Consider the following 19,363-nt stretch of genomic DNA (forward strand, 5'->3'; position numbering starts at 1 on the left):
ATTCCGAAGTTTCAAAGGAATGAAACTATCTGGGCTTAATTTTCAAAACCTCACAGGTGAATAACCAAACAGATTGGAGATCTAGGAAAAGTCAAATGGAAATATTCTGTATTGCTTTGAAGTTTGGAGGCACAAAACTGCTCCGTGTGTGCGTAAAAACCCCCAGAGGGGGTCTACTTGGGAGACAAAAGAGCTTGAAAGTTCTTGCTGTTACTGGCTGGTCTATCAAACGGGTGGGAGCTGTTATCACGGCTGAGGTCTCCGGGCTTCCTTCTAGCAGCTACTTCTTGTCATCGCAGCCGTCTCAACACCATGAAACAACCCTCCTTAACATCATTTTAGTTGGCTTGTTCTACACAGGTTCACCAGAATTAAGTACGGATTCACACCCTTGACTTACGGTTATTTTTAAATTAACTTTGCATAAAATCGGTGGCTTTTATTTCAAAAATAGCAAAGTTAGATATTCCCCTCCCCCCCCCCCCCCCCCCCCCCCCCCCCAGTTAATTTCCCCTAGGGATTGTCACAATCCTTTTTTTCTGGCATGCTAACCCATAAACCTTAGTTACAGCTATGTTTTTTGATCCAAAATAGCTCAGAGACCTAATATGTTTTTTAACTGTGGCATTTCACAGCAACCCAAGCAATCAAACACTTTCAGCAGTGGTACGGGTGGAGTGATAAGAAGGCTCATGTAAACATCAAGAGTTTTAATTTGTAGGACGTCTGATCGACACTGCGTGAAGGCACAGCGCCAGGCGGGCTCCACAGGTGGAGATAAGAGGCCACGCCACCCTGCTGGGTGCGCGGGACAGAATCAGCAAGAAAAATAACAGAAATCAAACAACTTACAGGAAGCTCCCAAATAGCCAAGTGCTTTTCTCCAAATTAAATGTAAGTGTTAGCAAGATACTTAATTTATTTTTTAAAGTTGACTTCTGGACATTAAAAATGCATTTAGACAGACATTTTTAAATTCTATTATCGCCATTAGTTTCCCCTCGGGAATCAACAGTACATTGTCTGAAGATTAACATTGATAATAATTTAAGATAAAGCTATATTTCTGTACCAGCAACAATCAAAAAAAGAAATAACACAAAGGCCAAATAAAAACTCAATATAAAACAAAGGGAATGATCTGATAATGTTTCATATAAGTCACTGGCATATGAATATTTTCCACATAAAGATCAAAGGAAAAGCCAACTTCTGCAAGGATCTATTACAAGCTTTTCTGCACATCAAAAATGGAACAAATTCCCCTTGTGTCCCTTTCGTTTCCTTCTTTGTGTGAACTGTTGATCACGCCGATTGCGTAAAGTTGTTTTGAGCTAAATGAATTTGTACAAAACCAATCCTTGACAGTAGACATAATGCTTCAGAAGCATTAAACAAACAGTAAAGATTGACATCGCTAAACAGCAGTTATGTGACAAAATATTTGCTCCTTCACCTATGTTTCCATAACATGGAAATATAATATATTGCCACGTTGACTAATTTGCCCATTTTGGGGGAAACAAAGGAAATACCCATTAGCCAAAGAGCAGGTAGACAACATCGTTTTCAAAAAGACCCACTCTGGGAGACTTGGAGACCACAGAGCATCTAAGTAAGCGCTTCTTTATCCGACCCATATCCAGCTAAGATAACTGCATATTCAAACGCTATCAGCTCCTAACGCTCTAGTTCCTAAATCAGAGCATCAAAGCACAGACAAGGGGTTTGGCATTCAGGCAGGACATCAGGAATGAAGCAGGAGCTCCCAGCTCATGGCTCCCAAAGAGTTATGAGCTCAGTGTTGCACCTTGAGGGGACCCTGACTGGCCGATCAGCAGCATCTCGTCTCCCCGGGCAGCAGCGTTTCCAGCAGCTGCTGCCTTCCTTCCAACATGCACAACCTCCAGTTTGTATTTTTCTTTCCCAATCTGGCACTGCGTCTTGAGAGGTTGCCAAATTCCCGATAATCTTAAAACTGAGCGTGTATATCATTACTTCGCCGGACTGGGGCAAAGGTCAGCTCTACAGTAAATTGATTTAGCCAGCCCGGTGCTGATCGCTAACACAGACACAGAGCATCAAGTCTAATTACCCAGATGCAATCCTGCCAGTAGCTTTTTACTGGGTTCAGCACCCATCCCATTGCACCAGAATTTTAAACGCATTCTCAGGGTTTGACTGCAAAGCCTGAAAAGGTCATTGGAAGAAAAAGTAATTTGAATGACTCCCATAATTTTGTTCTAGGTCTCCGCAGATGCCCTCTACAGTTTCAGTTTTGCTAATTGGATGGGTTTTTTTTAATTACAGACAGAGATTTTAACTGTTACAACTAAGGATTTTATCTTAACATCTCAAACCCATTTCACTGCAATTATGGAACACCCTTCTGAAAAGCACCTCAAGCAATTAAGACCACTTTTCAGGGGAGCTATAATTAAAAAGTCAAAACAGAAAGAAAAGGGGGGGGGTCTGGGGGGGGGGGGTGTCTATTCTTTTACGCACCTTGTGTCCCAGCCACGTTCCATGGTGACCCTCAACCGGAAGGCGCTCCGCATCCCCAGTTAGGTCGGTCAGGGCATCCTGGAAGAAAAGGAGTCACAGCATTTCAGGTAAGTCAAACACCAAGTGCGAGTCAGGAAGGTCCCAGACTCTCCTGAAAGCGTGCCAGGGTGGCCAAGAGCATCTGCACTTACTTTTGGAGACAGAGTTCCTCGGATACTAATGACCACCTTCTTCTTCTCATGGTCCACAGCCACATAGAAAGGCGTTTCATAAACCTGGAAAAGATCCACTACTGTAACAATCGGGTGAGACATTCCTGTTCGCTTATTCTCCTGCTCAGGGAAAAGGAGGCAAAGCAGCGGGACAGGTTATGCCTTATGGGTAAGCACTCCTCTCAATGATCTGACTTTTGGCGGTAGCAAATATTTCTGTTCAAGTGGCAGAATTTCTTGATGAAGAGATAAGATAGGAAGGCTCTAGGGTCAGAAAAAGGCTTAAGTTTCCTTCTTTGTACCACTACACCTAGAAGCACGTAAAGCCCATTAGGAAGGGCCTTAGGAGCATGCCCCAAATATGAAGGGGGTTGCAGATTCTCCTTACTGCATCGTGGCAAGATGTGTAAACAATGTCCACTGAGGTCATGTTCTCATCCAAGAAGTGGCGCCGGATGGCAATGGCATTGCAGCCGCAGCAATTATCCTCTTCAATGGTGACACTGGGTGCATAGCGGGGACGCGAATGACAGAGACAGCAACATCTGCAGAAGAAGAAAATAGCTTTGAGGGAAAGAGGAACGTGGAAGAGACTGGCTTTAAAGTGGAAAGCCTAGAGAGAAGGGAAAGACAGACCCTGCGCGCCACACCGGCCTCGTCTCAGCAGCAGTGATTTCCTTCCCTTGGAGGAGCTCTTGCACAGAACAGCACAAAACTGGTTCAGCATCAAAAAGGGGCACTGGGACCAGGTGTAGTTTTCCTTCTGAGCACCAGAGAGAGCTACAGTGCAACCAGTCCCCAAAGAATCAACGTCCGGTGGGGCTGGGATCTCTCTTCAAGGGATACTATGCTTCATAGCACAGTCCTACACTGCTTCAACACAGAAAGCCACTAGCATTTACTGAGAGCTAGATCTATTTATAACAAAAAAAAAAAAAAAAAAGGAAATAGGTCTAGAATCATTCCAGAACAAAACCAGATGCACAGATTTTTTTTTCCTTCTTTCACTTATGAGGCACTTCACAAACAGAAGTACTCTAAAAAGTATATTCCTCCTAATAAGTTCAGCACAGAAGTTGCTTGTTGAAGTGCAAAAAGCTCAACCCCAAAGAGAGTCTGGTGACAGCATTATAGCAGCTGAAAGCAAACATTTAAAACAGTGCAATCCTGAACTGAACTACAGCACTGCTACCATGAGGTGAGCGCTACGCAGCACAGCAGAAAAACAATTAGTCAGAGAGAACACAGCACAAACTCTGGCCGAGTCTTGCCAATGCTTTAATAAAGACCCAAATGTCAGCTCCCTGCATATCTGGGCTTGCTGATAAATCTGATTTCTGAGCTCCAAGACAGCTATTCTGACTCCGTGTGAAAGCAGGCTTGTGCCAGACCAGTTCTTTTTGCTGGCTGTTCAAACTGCACAGGACTGGCATGATCCTTAGCACACCAGAGGGGACAGAGCATAGGACAGTCTGGCTTATTTAACAAGATAAGCAGATAAGCAGCTGTAAAGAGACTGAGGAGAAAGACATTGGAGTATGAAGGCACCGAGTTACTGAGAGATGAAAAGAAAGAGCATGAGAAGGGAGAAGAGGGGGGAAAAAAGCAGCAGAGAAAAGGAGGAAGAAAAGGAGGGGTGATGAAGAGAGAAAAACTGATGAAAGAAAGGAGAATTCTAAGTCTGGGAGAAACAGAAGGGGAAGGGGAAGAAGAGAAGGCAGAGTGCTAGACAGGACGGCCACTCACGAGCAGGATCTGGCCAGGCGACAGAGTCCACATGTGGGCTTCCTCATCAGGTATATGGGCCAGCCATAGGCAGCCAGGGCAAACAGCATGTAGTAACACACCTCTTTGTATCGCTGCATCTCTTGCTGAAAGAGACAAGAGACTCACTAAAGACCTTATTCTCTTTTAGACACTGAATTTTTCTACCGTTTCCCCTTTTCCATCATAGTTAGACACGCGCACCCTTCTTTCTGAGCAGCAGCCTTCTCTCTCAGCACCACCAGAAGAGCACTGTCAGCGTTTCCAGGTGACTGCAGGAGAGCAAGCTGGTTATGCTGGGCAAGATCCTCCCCCTCCCAAGAGCAGCACAGTAAAGTTATGCCTATTTTCCTGAGCGGAGGGGCCTCGGTAGCTGTTTAACAAAACTAGAAGTTAGTTCTAGAGAAAATGTCCTCTGTGTCTCAAACACCCTGCTGCAAAAAAAAAAAGGTTTCGCCCCACCCGACCCTAGCTGAGGGGCAGATAAACCAGTTCAAGTCCCCAAGAAGATGAGCTCCCCAAATATGCTGCTTCCACATAGTCACAGGCCATAAGAAGCTCATAGAGGAGCGTAAAGCCAGTCTGGGACCACATGCCTTCTGTAAACCCTGCTGACATCTCTCCCCACGCGCACCTATGCAGAAAGAGAGACAGGCTGAGCATGAGCAGGATGTGAGCGTTAAACACAACGCAGTACAGCACAGCCGCAAACAGGTTAATCGCAGAACCACTTGATCAGAAATGCTGCGATTGGGTCAGTCGTGACTCTCTTGCAGCAATATCATTTAATCAAGCGGGGAGTGAATACAGTTTGCCCAATGAAGGGCTGCAACAGCAGCACACCAGAAGAAAAGCTTAATTCCCACAGAACAGACTGCAGCCATTTCCATCCTGAGAACCGCTGACAACCAGCCCCAGGGAGGAAGGCTCCATCTCGCTCCAGGCAGCTCCCTGCCCTTACTCAGACGGAGCTCTGCTCAGGCTCCACGAGCTCTGCTTGGTGGTACTTCCATACGGAGCTCTGGATGCAGCGCTCAACTCAGACCTCTGGCTTTGGAGAAACCTCACATTGCCTTCCCCCATCTGAGTGGAGACACTACCACTTCCCGCAAAGCGGAGAACAGAGACAGATAATGCTTTAAAAGTCATCTGGCGACAAAAAGCCTCCAGAGAGCAAGTACTGTTATATTCTGTTATACTAATCTTTAATTTCTTTGATTATTCCAGAGAGGGGCAGAAAGGAATAAGAGAAGCCACTGAGAAAAAGAAAACAGGCTACGTGGGGAAGCATGGTGAGTTTGCAAGATCACAGTACACCGACTTACCGCATTTTTCAGATCCAGATACTTTGTGTTCCTGGTCACCGGCATCCCAGACAGAAAAGCCAAAATGTCATTGTTTGCCTGTAAATCACAAACATAAATAAAAATTCTTCTGTGTGACACCAAGACAGAAGCTACACCTGAGAAACAGAAAGCACTACATAACCTGGGACAAGATACTTTCAAGTATCCCAACCAGTCTCTTCAACTGGTTCCAGTTCTGCTGTTATTTCTGCCTGATTGGATCGCTGCTGTCTCAACCCCACCTCTGGGAGGGAAAAAAACCCCACCCAAACAATTTTCTACTGAGCTGACAATCTGGAAGCCTCAATGCCAGTAATGGCTTGGGAATTTAGGAATTTTTCCCTAATGTTCCTCCTGCAGCTTCACCCAGATGCTGGAGCCTTCTCCACATCACTGTATAGGAGGAACAATCTTCCCACTCACTTTCAAGTACCAACCACCTCCTTCAAGGCAGTTGCCCATTTGGGGTCAAGAGCTAAATCTGTCCGTGTCACCTGCCTAGAAAAGACAACAGAGTTTCACGAGCTCAAATTGGTGTCAGTTGGGCCCTTTGGGAGTCTCAGAAAAAGCTGCTAAAGAAGTCAGTATTTTTATTTTACAGCTCCGTGACTGGCAGTAGCCCATCGCACACCAGAAACAAGGTGGGCAGAGTCACGCGGTTCTCACGCAATGAGTCACAAGAGCAGCAGGTAAGTCAGAGGCCAAACGAGATGCCCGCCGCCTCTGTGCACGGCCCCCTCCACCCACCTCATCCAGCACAGCGTTGCGCTTTGCCCGCTGCCGTTGGCGCAGAAGAACCAGGCCTGCAATGATGTCAGATGGGACGATGTCAAGGTCTCGGAAAAACTCAGCAAAAAGGTAGGCGATTTCAGAGTAGGCGTCCTGCAAAACCCAGGGAGAGAAGAGTTTAGGAGGAGGAGTTTGGGTGTGGGGAGCCTCAAAACAGGACACAGAATGAGAACCAATGCGGCAGCAATGGCCTCATTTCTGTAGCGCTCTCTCCAAAGCAGCCATGAGATTCCTTCAGGGAACACCATATCTGGTCTAATCATATTAGTCTCATATTTATTTTACATAGTCACACTCTGAGACCTCAGCTGAGAGTGAATTTGTAAGATGTTGGGTGCTCATGTGGAGGCAAGCAGACCACCTCAACATCAAAACAGACAAGGCAGACTCAAAGGGAGAGAAAGGAAATGTTTTCATCTCTACATTGCAAATAAAACAGAGGAAGGAAGAAGAGAACCAAGCAAATCCCAATCCAGTGTCATCTCAGGGTCATCCTTTCTCCTCAACAGCAATTTCATTTTAAAAAAGGCTATTCAGGAAAAAAATAAAAAGCACTGATTTTGTCCTATTTAACAGCCTCTTCAATGCTGTAACTGTCCCGGGATCATTTTGCCCATACTTAACCCAGACCTCGCCATCCCAGGCACGTCACAGAGGAAGTGACAGCTTTTGAATCCTACCACTGAACAGTCTCTGCAGCTGCTCATTGGTCACCATCACACTCTTTGCTACATGATTTCAAAGAGTTAATCACAACGAGCACGTGTTACATACTGCAACTCTTGGGACTGAAGGAGCTGACCAAGTTACCAGGTTTTTCCAGGTTTATCTTGGACTACACCCAAGCAAAAGGGCCTGAAAAGGAAAACCTGGAAGAAGATCTGAGTCGTTAAATGCAGAGTTCCCAGAAGAGAAGGTGACCAAACCCAAAAAAGGAAGACACCACAGGAAGGACAGAAGTGGAAGTGACCTGAGAGGGTCAAGCAAAGGCTCTGAAGCAGAGTGATAAAGATATTTTGAGGAGAATTGTTATTTTCCCTTTTGCTCTGTACTACAAAAAGAAAAAAAAAAAAAAAAAAAAAAAACCAAACTACAAGATCTTAAGTGAGACTGGTTTGGGAGGTTGGAGACGGGCTGGACTGTGAGACAATGCTGACCTGGCCATCGCTTAGGCCAGCAAGCTTGAAGACAAAGGTGACCCAGAGGCTGGATCAACACAAAGTGGGACTGACCAAGCACTGTAGTACACCAGTGGACAGTATTTTGACTCCTGCCATCAATAACCTTCCTACCAAGGTCTGCCACAGCTTCTCCTGAACTTATAGCCTGTGTTTTCCTTGCACCCTCTACTCAGCACCCACAGCTACGCGACTGCAGTCTTGTCTGTAGAAAGCCTGAGCCGTGCGCTTGAAGGAAGGCTGATCTTCAGGGCAGGATCTCTCTATTTCTCTTCAGAAAGAAAGTAAATCCCTTCTCTCCCGAGCAGCCTGGCAGGAAATGACCTACATTCTTTTATCTCTGACAAACTCCTGGAGTGCAAGATTACTTTCTATCATTTTTCACTTGCCTACAAAAGCAAGTTAAATCACCATTAAGAATGGGGCTTCAGGTGCCAACTGTGCAGGTCTCCATGCCAGCTGTGCCTTTGAAGAGCAAATGGACTGGCATTAACCTCTCCAACATTACAACCGCAGTATCCTTGAAGTACTGACCCCATAAATCTTTGTGCAGTTCCTATAAGCAGACAAGAAATGCAAACAGCCTCGAAGTAAAACATGACGAACACCCATTAACCCAAAGTGACAGCAACACCACTTAACAATCTGACCAAAGTAGAAGGCTGTAAGAAAGTTCAACGTGTACGTTCTTGTTCCGAAGGAAAAGGTTTTGCTGGAGAACCTGATATTATATTGTAGAATTGACCATAGTGTTCTGCTACAAACCCCGTAGGCTCTGCAGAGACTTAACACTTCCGACTTCACTCCAGACCCACAAGAACAGATTCTTGCCCCAATGCCATGTCCGCTCTGCAGAACTGTTTTCCAGACCAAAGGATGACGATCCTCTGCTAGAACATTTTTTTTCCACGAAGACCGGGAGAGACAGCAATGGATTCATTTCTGATCCATTACACACGCATTCATTCCACACACTGTCATGCCAGGACACACAAAGTCAGAGCTTGTTTCTGCAAAGAAAAGAGCCTGTAAATTGCTCAGGCTGAACGTAAAATGGAAATTCAATAGCACAAGGAATTTGGAGATTCTGGTATCTGCTTTTATCCTGAACTAAAGAAAGAAAAAAAAGAAACAGTCACTGCAGAATGAAAAGTTTGTTAAAAAAAAAAAAAAAGCTTGACATGAAGTGAAATATTTTGCATTCCTGAATAAAGTTGTTCAGAAACCAGGCCATTGGGATGCCTGTCAGGGCTCCTGAGCCAGGCTGGGGCGCCCGTGCTGTGCCCTCAGGACAGGGCATCTCCAGGTACCTGGGCAAGGCGACCTGGGGGTGCCATCGGGGGGAAGGGAAGCTGATGCTCCCAGAAACGTCTTCGCTGCGGTAGCACAGGCAAGCGAAGGAGCAGAAAATCACCCCCAAGGAAATGCTGCTGTTTGAGCTGCCGTGTCACAAAGCTCGTTTCGTTTCAGTTTTCCAGATGGATTTTCCTAAGCGGCTCTGGCAGATGATCTGTGAGAGCTGGCGGTCCCGGGCTCTGACTTCTCAGCAGGACAGCAGGTTGGGGCTGGGACATTCCCTGGGAACGTGGTGGCATTTCATCCAGTACTGCAGGGAGTGTGCCACTGGGAGGATGAGCATGCCAATACACATCGCGGGGTTTCTGCAAGAGGGCTATGACAATTCCTGCAGCCGTGCACACTTTGGAAAGTGCATCCTGCAGATAACTACACAGCACTTACCAACAAACCCTTTTAATTTAATTCATACCGGCTGCCATCTGTGACGAACAAATGTTCAGGTAGCTTTCACCTGACTCTCCATTATTCTTACACAGCCCTTCATCTTATTATACCTTTCCCTTTTGAGGTTAAAATCCCAGTCTCATTTTTCTTCCTATACAAGTTCATATCCTCTCCAATATGCTCCTTTTTCTGATGCATCTTTGAGGAGACCAAACACCAGGCTATATTTAGTGAGGACATGACTGATGTGGTCGGTCCCTTGGTGTCTTCCCTGTGATTTTCTATGCCCTTCTACTGAAGCTAAAACGTTATTCTGATTTTTTGGCCACTGCTGTGCACTGATGTCTTTGCTGAAGTGTCCTTGATAACTCCTAGCTCTTTTCCTGAGAGGTTGCAACTAATTCAGAGCCCATATACATGCAAGTACTTTAAATTGTTTCTTCAGATGCGCACACATCACCTCGTCTTTATGACTTTCTTCTATCTTTGATAACAATTTCCTGGTTCTGTGTGGTCCTTCCAGAGTTCTCAAATACTTATAATTCTGACCAACTTAAATATTAGGAGTCATCAGCAAAATTTTCTACCTCAGTACTCGCCTCCCCAGCAGGTCCTCAGGGGTCCTGCTGAATACCACCCTAAGGCACAAAACCTGCTCCCACTGCTTCCAGTAAGACTGCTAAATTTTGGGGAAGCAATATCAAACCTCTTACCCTTTCCTGCTGGACAGATACCAGCAAGGGAAAATCCCAACTGTAACAGAGCAAAACTTCAAACCAATGATCTTCATGTGAATCTATGTATTAAGTAATAGTTTTTGACTGTTAGTAATCCAGAAGTATTCTTTTGCTCATTCTGAGAGGTTTCCATTTTCCTGTTTTCAAGGAGGTCACTCTCAAGTGTATGAGACTGATGCAAAAAATAGGAGAAACAGCCTAAGCAAACTGAAGCCGACCAAAAAGTGTTGTCAAATATTGAACCTTCATGAAAATATGTATTTCTTCCACTGATATCTTCACTTAAAATTGTTATCCCAGTTCACTGCAACGGTGAGGAAAAGAACAACTTCAGGAGGAGGGTTTAAGACTGACAACATTGCTTTTCAGTGCTCCTAAGTTTACCTTCAGAGAGTCCTGTAATATTCAAAACCAGAGGGTTAGGACTAGCCATTATGAAAAGACACCCGCCTTACTCAGCGATGTTACATCTGCATCTAGAGGGAAACATCAGCTTCTGTTTCTGCACGGAACACAGCTATCCTCCCGCAGAAATGCAAGCGCTCATTCAGGCTACTTGCGCTGAAAGGAAGGAAAAGGAACTGGCACGCAGCGAGATTGCAAGCCTGGTAGTTCTGAGCGTAGCTCAGCTTGCTGCTTCTCAGAAGGGATTTCCAGTCCTTTGCATGCGTTACTGTGAAGGCTCACTGGACTCCTTGTGCCTCGAGATCTCAAAGAACGCTCACAGTGAAGCGAGACACACATCGTCCAGGCTTGACAGCAGGACCCCCACGTTGCTACGCTCTGCCAAGTCCCACGTATGGGCAGTCATACACATAGCCTGCTCTGGGACAGGAGATATTTGGTACCTACCGACTGAGAGTCTTTTGTCCGTGTGCAGCAAAGGAAAACTTTGAGTCTGCGTGTCCAGCTGCTGGCTTGTCCTTCTTCCAGGCGGTGTCTATAAATAAAGGGCAGAGTACGCACATGAGGACAGGCAGGGGAACGCGATGGCAAGCAAATAGGATCCAATACAAAGTCACACAGCCTCCGCTATCACCGGTAAAATGCCCGCTAAACCGTATTCTTTTATTTATCCTGGTCTAGCAGAGACAAGGAGACTGCATATAGATTAACAACTCAGCTCATTCTGTAGGACAGGAAGGTCAATAATTTAGCTGTTCTGGCCAGGACCGAGCCTCTGTATTTATATACGTGGTGACCTGCCTGAATGGGATGGCTGTAACGAAGCTGCTGTGTCGAAGAGCACCAGGCGCTCCGGGTGGAAGGAGGGTCTGCTGGTAACTACATCACATGCTGGGGTGTATTACCACTCCGGAGGAAAACTCTGCCTCCGGGCAAGGGGGTGGGAATGGTACAAAAGACTCTGAGCACTTAGTATGAGAGGAGCTATGTAATTTTTTTCCCAATAAATAGCTTATTTGGAAAAAAAATATATTTATTAAACATAATGCAGTCTCAGAATTCAAACAATTTGCACTCTTTATTCAAGTATGGTGCATAACTTCAATTAAAAAAAAAAAAAGGAAAGCAACCTAGAGGTTCTCTTTCAATTTAGAAAAGGTTAAAAAAAAAAAAACAGCTGAATACAGAAGGTTTAGCTCAACCCACATTTGGTTTATATGACATTTCAATTTCAGCTTCAAAATTAGCTAATTGGACAACCCTATTTAAAATGAACTATAGCCGAGTTCACTGCTGTGAGCTTGTCCTAGTTACTGCGTTTTGCAGGGCGACAATCCCTTATTTTTGACGGGTATACCCGCAAACAATCCTTAGATCAAGCCAGGTTTAGTGGCCTTGAAGTGGGTGACTGTGATTCTGCACCAGAGCACCATGCTACCTACATAATGAAGTCCAGAGCTCCTCTAACGCAGGGTCTTTTTTTTTTTTTTTTTTTTTAATGTGACCACAGACTGACTCAACACAGGTCAGACCAACCAAAACCGACTACTTCTATTTTCTGGCAGGTGATGACATCAGGCAAAGCCTAAGCAGAGAAAGTGGGTTGCACCTGGAAGAAAAAGATGCTGGTAAAGGAGTATTTGCCTGCAACAGAAGGAGCAGATCCTGCAGGGCGATCCATCAGCTTGTGCCTGAGCATTTCAAAACAACTATCCCTAACCTCCATGGAAGACTCCAAAAGAGGAATAGGAGCACAAGTGTCCTAAGCCAGCGCTGGCAGAACTCAGTTTGCTCCACCAAATGCCAAAGAACTCGGGCAGCAATGCAAAGAACTTCACAACTTCACCGCGGGGGTTGAACAAGCAAGTGCGCTCTGAGCTATTTTCACTCCAACTTTTTCCCAAATTCTTTCTTCCTAACACTGAACTTCCACATGTTTAGCATGAGCTCCAAAGCAAGATTCTTAGAAAAGCCTCAGCAATTAGCTGAGCCTTTTTGTTTTGTTGTTTTATTTTCTTAGCTCTGCAAGAACATAAAAGCCCACACACATCACGATGCCACTGGTAAAGGAAAGCCACTGTGTAACAGAGTCCAACAGCTACAGCAGAGCACCACAAAAACGAAGCCAAAGTCACACATCCCCTTAATGTGACAAACAAATCAAGTTTTTTCACAAGTTAAGACAGAGGACCGGCTTGGGTTAGAGATAATACAAAGGTCAAATTACTGCCGTACATCAGAAGGCACGTATCGCTGCAGACCAAGGGATTTCAGTAGGAATGGCTGGCCCGCAGCATCTTCCAGGATCACAATCCAGAAACAGGCAGAGAATTTTATAATCTGTTCTTCGGAAAGGATTGCTTTAAGCAAGTGGAGAATTTCAAAACATATTCTTTGAAAACAATTGCTTTAGTAGCGAAACATAGTAGCATTTTATGTTTCCCTTTCACATTATAGCCCACAGCATTTTGCTTGTTAACATCTGTTAACACTCCCTTTCTAGAGTGGAAATCGGCACACAGCAGGCACAAGCTCTCCGAAAATGTTACAGGCCTGGAGGGAAAAAACCTGGCCATGGCCCAAGGGACAAATACCTTCACTCAGTTGTCTCAGTTGTCGGAGATCTCAAAACTCCTCACAGGGGAGATCATTTAGGGGTTGTTTTGATTTACTTTTGAGTTCTCTGGCAAAAAATCTTTGCCATCTGTGGCACTCGGTTTCCCTTTGGAAAAATACTGCATCAAGTCAAACAGCTTTGATGTAGTGTGGGGTACCAGATCCACACCCCCATCTCTCTGGGACTGTCCTGATAGCAACGCAGTAATCACAGGTGTTAGGTTAATGAGGCACTAACTCCAAATATTCAAGGCTAGTGTTAGTGACATACTGGACAGGTTAGGAAGAATGTCTCACATTCCACAATTAAAAAAAAAAAAAATACACTCCTTCAAACCAAACTTGCTGCGCGGTCCTTAGAAAAGTCTGTTTTTTCCTCAAAAAGACAACCTGAAGGATCCCGTTTCCAGTCATTGGAAGAGCATGTATTCAAAATACCCCCCCCGAATATACATTCCCAAGTAGAAATGCAAAGTTTGCAGAGTATTTCTTAAAAGCCTCATTTTTTAGCATTCAAAACCTTATGCCCTCAAGTCCTACAAAGCCACATTCCTTGCTGACAGTTACATATGTCAAGACTGCGTAAGAAAACAAAGCCTGTTTGTGTTGTCCCGCTACTGGGAAAAAAAAAATTCTGAAAAACGCCTTGCTTGGTGAAAAAAAGCTTTCATATCCCCATCTGAGCAGCTCGAAGATGCAATCAATTCTTAATTAAAAGATCGGACTGCCAACACAAAAGAAATTGCTTCTTGGCCAAGACCAAGAAGACAAGAAACCTCAGGCCAAAAGGTCGTGTTTGGAAGACAAAAATAAAGGAGGAAAGGGGCTTTGGAAGGTGGTGCTGCCTCAACCTAAGCAAAAATCTAAGCACTGGCTCACTGTTACCAGGCAAAACGTGGCTCCAGGCAGGACAAACAAGCTGTCGTGGTCAGCGCTGGCTCAAGGGGCTTGTAAGGGTTCACAAACCCGGTGACTAACACACAATCCAGCCAGATACCGCGTTGCTTCGCCTCCTTTGGATACAGATGCCCACACACAGCACCTGACAGTCTGAGCTGCATTCTTCCAAAATCACCCTCACGGGCAAAAGGAAGCAATGCCTGAAGCTGAATGCTCCCTGAAGCGAGGCAAGGAGAATGTCAAAAAAAAAAAAAAAAAAAGCAAGACACCCTTCCAGAAAGAGCTTTACCGCAGGTTGTACGTCCTCAGGTTACGTTGTCTCCGCTTTGTGGCACGCAGTTTGACAAAGGTCCGGCCTGTCGGGTCGAAGACGCACAGGACAGTGATGCAGACGCTCAGGATGACAACCCAGTTGCACACCACCATTCCTGCAAAGAAAGAAGTCAGGTGCTCTGCCCGTAAGCCTTGGCAGCCTCGCTTTCTACTTTTCACCACACACATCAGACCCACCTCTCCCATTGCTGCCGGGCAGATAACATTACCCCAAATACTCTTGCAGCCAGCTGCAGCAGAAGGAAATCCTCCCGGAAAGGCTCCCGAATCACAGCTGGTTTTTCCAGCTGTTTTAGGAGATTGCCCATGCAGAAGGCCATTAAATAGTCACTGAGTATGTACGGGGACTGCAACGCTAGCATCACCAGCCCATCCCCCCCCGCAGGAGACTGGCTGAGATCGAAAAGGAGTTCCAGGAAAACAGTAAAGCCATTTTGAACTGAAGAGGAACCAGGTCTTACAGACTCCCCAGCCGGACCCTTCCATGGGAACACGGATTCTTGCCTCAGTGCAGACAGTGCAAACAAATGAACAACTGTTCTGAGCAATAACGTCTCAGGAAAACAAGCACCACATTTACAGCTACAATCCACTTCCAACAGTCAATCCTCACATGCATGAATGAATTAGCTCTCCAAGGCAAGAGGATGTCTGCACTACACAGGAATGCACACAAACCACATTCCAAATACATACCCAAAGTGACACTCTTTGCTGTGATATCATTGCAGGAAGTGTAGTACTGCGTTAGCCAAACGATGCCCACAATAGCATACACAAACTCAATCACCAAGATAGCTGAAACAAAAGGAACACAATGGATAGTAGCAGCATCTGCCTAAGGATTAATGACTGCCTCTCCCCGTCTTCTGGAGAGGAAACCCAAAGACAGGTTCTTTAACAGGACAGCTGCACAGAATAAATGACTGCAGGACTGGGCCTTAATGCTTTGAAAGGTGATGTTCAAGAAAATGAACCCAAAACGTACTGCGTCCTTAATCCTAACTACTCCTAAATGACACAAGGACCACATGCACACAGACCGGTGTGGCACGCAGTTTGACAAAGGTCCGGCCTGTCGGACCGGTCAGTGCCCTTGGCCGTACCGGAGGTGTGAATCGGATAACCATACCTTCTGCCCACAGCAGAGGAAAGACTCCCTGAGCTAACAAGAATCACCCCGTAACAGCACCTAGGTCTTAACCACCTCGGACAGCTGGCCTAGTTCGAAGATATGAAATAAACAGCAGTGTGTATCCAGGATTAATCCCGCTTACTACCCTTAGCAAGCGTTCCCAGCACCTCTGCCCTTTGCAGTCCTTCCAGTAACAGTTCCCAGGACACAGTCCTTAAGGAGATATTTACTGGCTCCTCGGTTTTGCATGTTACCATGGTAACGAACAAGAAACTGGGGGTTGACAGGGGCTCCCTGAAACAAAAGAGATGGGAAACATTGCTCTGAAGCTCATCCTCACACTGTCTCTGCACATCACAACCCCAAAGCACAGGTGGGCAATCAGGTATGGAGAGGGTAAATAGCTTGCTTAAGTAACACCTAGCAAGCCTTTGGTGGAGCTGAGACTGAACCCATGTTCCAACCCAGCCGAATAACCATCCACCCTCCTTATCTACATGTTGGCACGGTATCTTTCGGTAAGATACCTACAGACTCTCGCTAGCCTGGAAAGACGAGTTCTAACAGCCACATAAGCAAATAGTTTTCAAGAGCGGTGGGCAAGGAACCAGGGCTGGACCTGGTTCCTGATCAGCCCAACCTATGTTCTTAAACTGAGCTAGGCTTTGCCTGCCTTAGCTTGTCTCCCCTCCGAGATTACCCGCTGCAGTAGCATGGATGAGACTCTCTGGGTTCATATTGGAACTCTTTCCCTAAATTCATACGCACTGAACAGCACACGCTTAAAATGGGACAGTCACATGGACCTTGCCCACACAATGGTCACGCTCCTATTTCTATCATCAGAACCGATGAAGCCATTAAGAGTAAAAAGCCTCACAAAACAAGCATATACAAGACTCACACTGTAAATAGAGACCCTGAACGCATGTATAGTTTAAGGCAGGCAAGGAAGAAATTGTGGATATTTCTTGGGCAGGAAAATGGCTCTTTGGATTCTCTCTACCTCCCTTGCCCCATTTAGTCTGGAAACTGTCAGGCTCTACGTGCTTCCCTAGGGAGACTGCAGTGTGTCTGGGAAACTGGAGAGAAAGGTTTGTTTGCTTTTCATGTTAATGATTTGCACTTAGCACTCAAAGGTGGAAATTTCTCCCAGACAGGCAAGGTTAACCATAATTTTAGCAAATTCTGCAGGAAAACAATCCAGCAAAAACAGAGATGCAAAACCAGGAGATGCTTGATTTGGAATGGGTTTGACTCCGCATCTCCAAAAGATTTTTCTCTTAAAATCTTCACTCAGCACAGAAAAATCTGATCAACTGTCTGGACCTGGAAGACAACAGAGAAGAGGAGGGAAGAAAAAGAGAAACCCTGAACAAGAGATCAAGGAACAGTCTCTTTTCTGATCTAGTTCTTGATGGGTGAGTGAAACAGGAAATGTTTTTAGGAAGACAAATATGCACTGAGAAAGAGGACACGACCAGTGAGCAGGTGGTAAACCTATTTATCTCACGGGTCCTGGAGGTGGAGTATCAAAGGGCAGGTTGCTGGATGGAGAGATACATCCCATGTGAGTCGGGAAGTCAAGTATACATCTCAAGGTAGGTGGGTGTAGACTTTAGTGTCTGTATGACAGGCAAGGACATGCACATGCCTCGGGGTCAGAACCACCACGATTTACGCAGACGTTCTCCTATGATACAGGCATACGTGTGGAAAAAAAGGTGGGGGAGAGGTGTAGATGCATCTCACTGTGGCAGATCTGTGTCGCGAGACAGAAGGGGAGCATATTTTGTTAGAGGAAAAGGATGTACCTGCATCGCAATGAGGATGACAAGTTAAAGGTTTGCTAGAAAGATATTTGGGGCATTGCATGAGAGTCTTACAGCAATGACAGGGTGCAGTATATGTGATGTATTCAGATGCATATCACATACAAGTGGCCATCTGGATGTCTTTCAGAAGCTGTGTGTTTGTCAGGGTGTGGGGAGAGAAGTCTTCTGCAATAGCAGATGGCAGTGTGGAGGCTGAGTCATTAGGAGGCCTCAGGCCGCTGCCTCTTACCCAGTCTGACATAGAGCACATACTGCATCGAGTCCCGGGGCTCTGTGTACAGGATACTGCCTCGCATGCTGAGCCAGATGATTGCCACCTCTGCGATCATACAACTGAGCAGGATGCCCAGGTAGCCTCTGCCGTGGTCCACCAGGTTAAGCGAGCAGGTCTCGTTGGGGTTGTACACCAGCCCAAAGAGCACCACAGAGAGGATCACAAACCTGCCAGTCACAAACCAGCTTGTTACCAGCAGTAAAGCCAAAGAAAGCTGCATGTAACATCCCACACCTGCTCTCTTCACAAAGCTACTGAGGATCCTCAGTGTCCCACAGCTACTTATAATTAATATTAATTTGGTCTGGAAACCTCCTCCCCACAAGCCATCCAGAGGCCCTGCTACCCCAGTCAGAACAATTTGATGATCTGTGTCGAGTCACATTATCCCATGGGATCTGCCAGTCCAATTTGTTTTTTTTTTCTGAGCCCCTGTACAGAAAACACAGCCCCAAACTCCAGTGGACAACCTTGGGTAGCACTGGAGGACACAGGGAGCTCTGGTCAGGCTCCCTATTTGGAACTGGAACTAGAACTTAGAATAGAACTTATCCAAAGAACTAGAAGCTGCAAATTAGGTTGGTGTCTGTCACAAATGCCCCAAACAAGCCTTCCAGCCGCATGTATAAGCGCAGGAAGAATTACAGCTGCAAGAAACAGGAATAGCAAAAAGAATTCATGGGAGAATTCAAGCCATCGTTCCGCCTTTCTCACTTACCAGGTGGTATGCAGGAGGAAGAGGAAGACGGCTGGCAAAACCAGGTCATCGCTGCCTACAGACCAGCGACGGCGGAACACGACAATCCCTGGCATGGCTAGCAGGTCTGAGGAAGTTCAGCAGGCACGACACTCACCTCCTGGAAAAGAAAAGAATCAAAGCTGCTGCTGCCCCTCTTCAACCCCTTCAGGAGAGCCCCACACAAGCACAAGGACCGCACCTGAGAGCTATCCTATTTAACACCAAAGATGGCAGAGCTTCTTCCTTCCAGCACCAGGGGGCATGGCACGCTCGAGAAGGAGAGCACAGGAGAGGAACGTACAGTTTAAAGAGTGGGAAGTATCAGGTGAAGCAGGTGGGTAACTCACTGAACATAATCACCACTCACCCGGCTCCACTTCACAAGATTACTTGGAATCCTGTTAGGGCTGCGTGTAAGCACTCACTGTGGGATGTTCTGGACAGGCTATACTGGCCTCAACCCTAATGAGGGCCCATTCCCAATGTTCTTCCACAGGCACGTCTGCTGCCTTGCCTCTTTTCTTGTTGTCCAGCAGTTCCCTCCCTCGCTTGGCTCGGCAAGCCAAAATACCCATTAGAAGTTTGCGGCAGCATCTGGGGAAGCTATTGACTGGCTCCCAACAGCTGAGGGAGCAAGCGCCGAGGAGATGTCTCACTCAACCATCAGTTGCAGAGAGAAGCTCCCTGCCAGCTCCACATCTCCTTTGTGTTCACACTGGCCCTGACAGGCACTAACAATTAAAAAAGTCGAAGATTGAGGGGCTGGCTGTTCCTCCCCACATTTTGTTTGTACTCCTATTTTTAAAGCTTCACAAACCCTTTAAAAAAAGAAACAGCAGTGGTATAAGTCAC

General features: G+C 46.0%; 1 protein-coding gene across 1 annotated transcript in view; it reads right to left on the bottom strand.

Annotated features, from left to right (window-relative positions):
• Positions 1–18,585, bottom strand: part of DAGLA (diacylglycerol lipase alpha) — a gene marked incomplete at both ends in the record, with an annotated part of 32,424 nt that extends 13,839 nt beyond the window's left edge. The window contains 11 exons of the mRNA XM_082485232.1: positions 2,506–2,583; positions 2,697–2,780; positions 3,106–3,262; positions 4,464–4,588; positions 5,807–5,884; positions 6,575–6,709; positions 11,127–11,214; positions 14,485–14,623; positions 15,225–15,326; positions 17,728–17,939; positions 18,491–18,585. Coding sequence (XP_082341358.1) covers positions 2,506–2,583; positions 2,697–2,780; positions 3,106–3,262; positions 4,464–4,588; positions 5,807–5,884; positions 6,575–6,709; positions 11,127–11,214; positions 14,485–14,623; positions 15,225–15,326; positions 17,728–17,939; positions 18,491–18,585 — 1,293 coding nt within the window. The remainder of the gene's footprint in view (positions 1–2,505; positions 2,584–2,696; positions 2,781–3,105; positions 3,263–4,463; positions 4,589–5,806; positions 5,885–6,574; positions 6,710–11,126; positions 11,215–14,484; positions 14,624–15,224; positions 15,327–17,727; positions 17,940–18,490) is intronic.
• Positions 18,586–19,363: the final 778 nt, after the last annotated feature.

The sequence above is a fragment of the Vanellus vanellus genome (genome assembly GCF_965231255.1).
Source record: "Vanellus vanellus genome assembly, chromosome: 6".
NCBI lineage: Eukaryota > Metazoa > Chordata > Aves > Charadriiformes > Charadriidae > Vanellus > Vanellus vanellus.